This window comes from Pongo abelii, chromosome 8 (genome assembly GCF_028885655.2).
Source record: "Pongo abelii isolate AG06213 chromosome 8, NHGRI_mPonAbe1-v2.0_pri, whole genome shotgun sequence".
NCBI lineage: Eukaryota > Metazoa > Chordata > Mammalia > Primates > Hominidae > Pongo > Pongo abelii.
The window spans coordinates 53,156,191-53,161,996 of NC_071993.2; the positions used below are offsets into that span (position 1 = coordinate 53,156,191).

General features: G+C 45.2%; 1 protein-coding gene across 1 annotated transcript; it reads right to left on the bottom strand.

The window, feature by feature from the left end:
- Positions 1-2,432: 2,432 nt before the first annotated feature.
- LOC100431274 (ribosome biogenesis protein NOP53-like) lies at positions 2,433-3,879 on the bottom strand. Its single transcript, XM_054522226.2, is given in 3 exon segments — positions 2,433-2,521; positions 2,524-3,831; positions 3,834-3,879. Coding segments are annotated over 3 exon segments (1,428 nt in total). The 5' UTR covers positions 3,865-3,879.
- Between the last annotated feature and the right edge of the window lie 1,927 nt (positions 3,880-5,806).

Below are 5,806 nucleotides of genomic sequence, written 5' to 3' on the forward strand. Positions count from 1 at the left end.
GCCGGCAATTGACTGTCTACTGTTCATTCAAAGCTTATAGATTAGCAGCCAGATGTGGCAGAAAGTTGGCTGATTTTTCATTCACAACAAAAACGATGCTGTGCTTAATGAATGGAGGTTTGTTATCCCAGTAATAAGTAAAAGGAACATGAAAGCCCTTGTGTTTAATGCTCATGCAAATAAGCTATTTGCAGGTGGCTTTTGGGCAGGAGGTAAAATACTTTCAAAACTGGGTCAATTTTTTTAATTGTCGAAAATTACCAGCTAGAGGAAAACCTCCTAAAAACTTTATTATACTATTTCCCAAGTAAATGAAATGACAAGTCACTTATCATTTAATAAATTACATATGAAAATTATTTTCCTTATGATTTCATCAATAAATACATTCTAGAGAAGTCTAGATATATTTATTTGGCATCTCTTTTTTAATGTGGAATCAAATTTTGTGGATATTCTTTAATTTAGAGAATCAAATTCTTAAAATGGCATTGAACATTTAATTTAAAATGCCCTTCTTGAACCATATATGTTTATTAAAAAATTATTTTATATAGGTTATCCATTAAAAAACAATTTTCTATATATGTAAACATTTACGATAACTGCTCATTATTTTGGTCCATATTTATTTATCTACCTATTTATTAAACAATACAAATCACATGCTTTGTAAAAATAAAGGCCTAGTCTAATATTACTCTCTGTCAGAAATAAAATAATTCAAAGAAGTCTATATTACAAGACAAAATAAAACAAAATACAAAATGATGAGAATCACAAAACCATTGCCAAATTTCCAGCTATGACATTTAGTCTCCATGTGGCCTTAGGTATCTTACTCTCTTATTTTAACCTTTCTTTGATTACTGTAAAAATAATTTGTTACTACGAAGCCCTCTTGCTTTAATAGCTGTGAGTATAAAATTAAGAACATAATTCACAAAAAGTGTTTTAGTCTTCCTGGAAACATTTTAAAATATCAATTAATCATTGAACAATACACAATCGCCTGATCATTTGCTAAGAGAGGGTTGCATTCTCATCTCTGTTCACTTCTGTCCTTTCTGAGACTCATACAGGTCTGAGAGCTAGAAAAAATATTAACGTGTAGTAATTCAAAATTTCTTGTTCATGAATCACTTCAGCAGTGCAAAAAATACTTTGCAATTTTAAAAAGGCATTTTTATTAATATACTTTTTTTTTTACAGTGAGAATAAGTTCTTCATTTCTTGTAAAGATTTTAAAAACATGTTTTCAAAATAGGCATAGAAGACAGGAAAATTACGTCATTTTATGTGCCTCAGTTTCCTCACCTTTGTTACTTAAGTTTTTGATACAGGTCTCCCTCCGTCACCCAGGCTGCAGTACAATGGCGTGATCACGGCTCACTGCAGCCTCCACCTCCCAGGCTCAGGTGATCCTCCCATCTTAGCTTCCTCAGTAGCTGCGACCATAGCTGCATCCCACCACACCCAGCTAATTTTTGGTAGAGATAGGGTCTGGCTATGTTGCCCAGGCTGGTCTCAAACTCCTGGGCTCAAGTGATCTGCCCGCCTCAGCCTCCCAAAGTGATGGGATTACAGGAGTGAACCACTGTGCCCAGCCCTGTTTCCTCACCTTTAAAATGGGAATAAGTACAGCCCTCATTGGTTGGGCCGCTGTGAGTTCAGTGAGTGAATCCACCTGCTTAAATCCGATAGCAGGTGTTCTATGGGCAGAGGTCAGCTGCCGCCACTCCTTCTATCAGTGTGGCGAGAGCTGCTATGTCACCCGCAGCAAAAGGACCTGGGCTATTCTCCAAGTCAGAATCCAGTGGGGGAACCTCCTCCTCACTTCTGCTTCACCTCCCACCTCCGGCCAGGCCATAAGCCCTGCGCCCTCTGCCTGCTGGCTTTTTAGGATCTGCCCAGGCTTGGAAGGGCTGCCAACTTCACAGCTATTGGACAGACCACGATCCAGTCGGCTGACAACCCCTTCAGACACACCCTAGGCCCTCACCAGGCTCTGGCGGTGAGTTCTGGCACCTACATGCTTGTGCGCCACGGGGGGACACACGGAGTCTGCACCCGGGAGCAGCTGCCCGCAGGAGGCACACAAGCCACACGTGGAGCCCACTGATTAGCCAGAAGGGACTGTTTATTGAAGGGCGAGGCTCCGGCATCTGATGGCAGCTACAACCTGGGGACGGAGGAGAGGGGCTGAGGGTGGGTGAGAGGGTGCCCCATAACCCCTGCCGACCTGACACCCCCTGCCTTTCAGTTTCCCTTTGGGGGCCCTCCCAACCCCGCTCTGGTTTCAGGGCCTCTTCTGGGCACAGCCAAGGGGGTGTAGCTCAGCCACTGGCCACACTCTGGGAGGGGCCCTGGGACTCGGTGGGCACCATGGGGTGGGAGAAGGGCTCCCTTCCTTGCGCCGAAGCCGGGTGGACTCACTGGATCTCGCGGAACGCCCGCTTCTCCACCAGCTTCACCTTGTACTTGCGTTTGAACTTGGCTCTCTCTCGAGGCTCGATCATTTCCTCCTCTGGAAGCTCTTGAACCGGTCTCGAAGGATGTTGCCCTCGGGCTTCAGGGTCCTGAGCGAGTCTGTCAGCTGCGAGCTCAGCTGCACGTCGATGTCAGGTGCCTGGTACTTGAGCCGCCCCAGCCTTCGGGGCTTGTCAGCCTCGGCCTCCCGCCGCGCCTGCCGCTGCCTCCGCCGCCGCGCCAGCTCCGCCAGCCTCAGGGCCACCTGGGCCTTGATCCCGCGCAGCCGGAACAGCTCCTGGTGCCGGAGCCGGGCGGCCAGCAACGCGGCCTGCTGTACCCGCAGCCTGAGCGCAGCCTTCTCCCGCCGCCGCTGCTGCTCCGTCTTCTTCTCTGTGGTGGCCAGGCGAGCGGGCATGGGACCGACCTCGGCATCCCCAGCCTCTGGCGCCTCGCCCTGGCCTGGCTCCCCCTCACCATCCGACTCCTCCAGCAGCCCCTCGCACAGCTCCTGGAACGTGGACTCCTGGGTGGCGGCCTGCTCCGTGGCGGGCAGGGCCAGCTGCCGCTCCATCTTCTCCGCCTCCTTCTGCCGCTGCAACTCCACCTCGTGGGCCGCTGAGAGCAGGGCCTGGTGGTCTTCAAAGGACGGGTTGTAGGAAGCTCCGGCAGGCGCCACCTCCACGGCGGGTGCCTGGGACGGCTTGGTGTGCAGGCGTGGTGGCCGCTTCACTCCTTTCTTCTTGGTCTGCTCCAGGAAAAACTCATCCTGGCCAAACAACGGCCTGTCCAGGGGGTTGTCTGAGGCCCAGAGGTCGTAGAAGGGCCGCTCCACGGTGTCCTGGGGCCCGGGCTTGGCCCTGGCCGCGGGAGGGTTGAGGAGCCAGGCCTGGGCCCTGCGCACCTCCCGGGGCAGCTCGCCCTGCTTGGCCAGCTTCTCCCATAGCTGCTCCATCCGCCTGAGCTTCTTGGCGTTGGGGACCTGGTGGGCGAGGACGTCTTTGGGAGCAGGGACTTTGGATGTGTTCTCGAGGACGAGGTCAACCCGAAGGGGTTTTTTGAGAAGCAGTGACTTCTTCTGGACTTTGGTTCTCTTCTTTGTCAGCCCTTTTTCCTTGGAACCAGTGTCCACGAAGAAGAGTTTTTCATTTGGGGCCTCTGACAGCAAGCCACCGCTGGTGCGCTCCTGTAGCCGCACGTCTTCCAGGAACGGGTCAACCTCCAGCCCCAGCGGCTCCTGAGCAAGCCACCGCCAGCCCTGCTTCTTATTTCTTGGGCCTCGCCGCCGCCGCCTCAGCGCTGGGTCCACCGAAGTGGGCCGCAGCCCCAGGAAACCAGAATCAGCATTGCTTTTGGAGCTGGCTTCCCACCAACGCCACTGCCTCCTGCCGCCATCTTGTCAAAAGAATATACTTCTACTATTCTACACCAATCAACAGCAAATTTACCTAAATCGTGAGACTACTGGTACTGCTAATTTTTAGAAAAGAAAGACATGAACTACTATTAAATCCAATGAATCCTTTATCTACAATGAGAATATCCATGAGTCAGCTCTTCTGACCCTCTGGCCAGTGTTCTGGAGTTACTGATCCGCAACTTTCTAATTGAACTCTAGCTTGGTATGTGAGAGGAGCCGTGGGTGAACCAGTGGAGCAAGATTTAAGCCTTGACATTGCCATTAATGATTCACCACCTGTTGCAAGTTCAATAAGTTATTCACACATCAAATTGTGGCCGCAGAATTCAGTGAGATAAACTAAGTTAGAAAGATTGGGGGTGAATGTTTGCTAAATCAGAATTGTTAATAATAGAAATCTGTATCTTAACAAAGTTGAGAAATCTTGTCTTCTTAACGTGTATTTATTGACTTCCCAGGATATGTCTTAGTGAGGAAACATAGCTTCTGGCATTTGTTATTAGAGTGATAAGGAATAATAAACCACAGTGATTGAGAGACAGGGAAAGGCAGGGGGACCTAGAAACACAGTAACAGAAGCAGATTAATTGACTGATGAAATAAACTTGAGATAAGAGAGCACAGAGGAAGTTCAAGAGATGGAACCATATATTCCTCTCTATCTGCTCCCACCATCAAGGGAATTAATAGCATATTTTGTAATGAATCCCTGATAAATATTAGTCTATAATTGAAAATCTATTAAAATGACTATTTCTTAGGGTACAGAAAAATATTAAAACAAGTAAAGAAAAGTTGCCATGGGATGGAATATTATATTTTCCTGCATGTCTGCTTCAAGGCTGAATCCTAATGGTCATGTATGTAGGTAAATTATTCTTTTTACAGCACCTTCTGGGAGGTGGTATTTGGTGGTGTATAAAAGACAGGGGGTGTAGCGAGGGTAAAGTGTAAGTACTTTGATCTTGAGCCTTGACTATATTGGACTTGGGATCTCGGAAATCTTGGGGATAAACAGTGGATTAAATCCATAAATTAGTAAAGTGTTGATTATACAACAGGTAGAACTACATGCCACTTTTGGAGGGATAGACTTTTTTTTTTCAAAAAAAAAAAAGGCCCTAAAGGCTTTATATATTTATTATATTATATATATTATATATATAAAATATAATATATAAAGCCTTTTTTAATTATAATAAATACGTGTTTTTTTTAAATGAAACAATCTGCACATATACAATTCCACTCTCAAGAAAGGCAATTATTTACATAATTATGCAGAAATTCCTATAATTATGAAAATAATTGCCTTTCTTCAGAGTGGAGTTGTATATGTGCAGATTGTTTCATTTTAAGAAAAGAAATATTTATTGATTTGATTAACTGAAGTTCTGGACGCTTAAAAAATGATTAAAATACATAGATCTAATCTGTCTTCATGAAGTTTAAATGTCTTGTAAGAAATGCAAGTAATAAAGACTACAACATTTATTATTTAACTGCAACACATATTATTTATTATCCTAACTGTGGTTAGGAAGCGCCATTATTTATTATATCTAAATCAATCAAGTTGTATCCTGTAACAGGTTTCCTGTTACCCACTCATGTCTTCTAACTTCTGAAGTATTGTTTAAATTACAAGGGAGAAACCTAGACACTACATTTTCTAGGATCTCAGGACAATAGAGCTCCAGGTGAAATTATGCTAAATAAGGGCATGAGTGTAAGATGTGGATGTCACAGTGAAGAGGTCTAGAGCATTTTTCTGGTGACCTCCTGTTTAGGTTTGACAAGCATCTAAAATCATTGTTAGCAACTTTCCCATAATTATTGCATTTTCAGCCTTTATGAAAATAGCAGCATTTTTTTTCCTTTCTTTGCCCATGCACAACATCTAATCATGAGATAAGT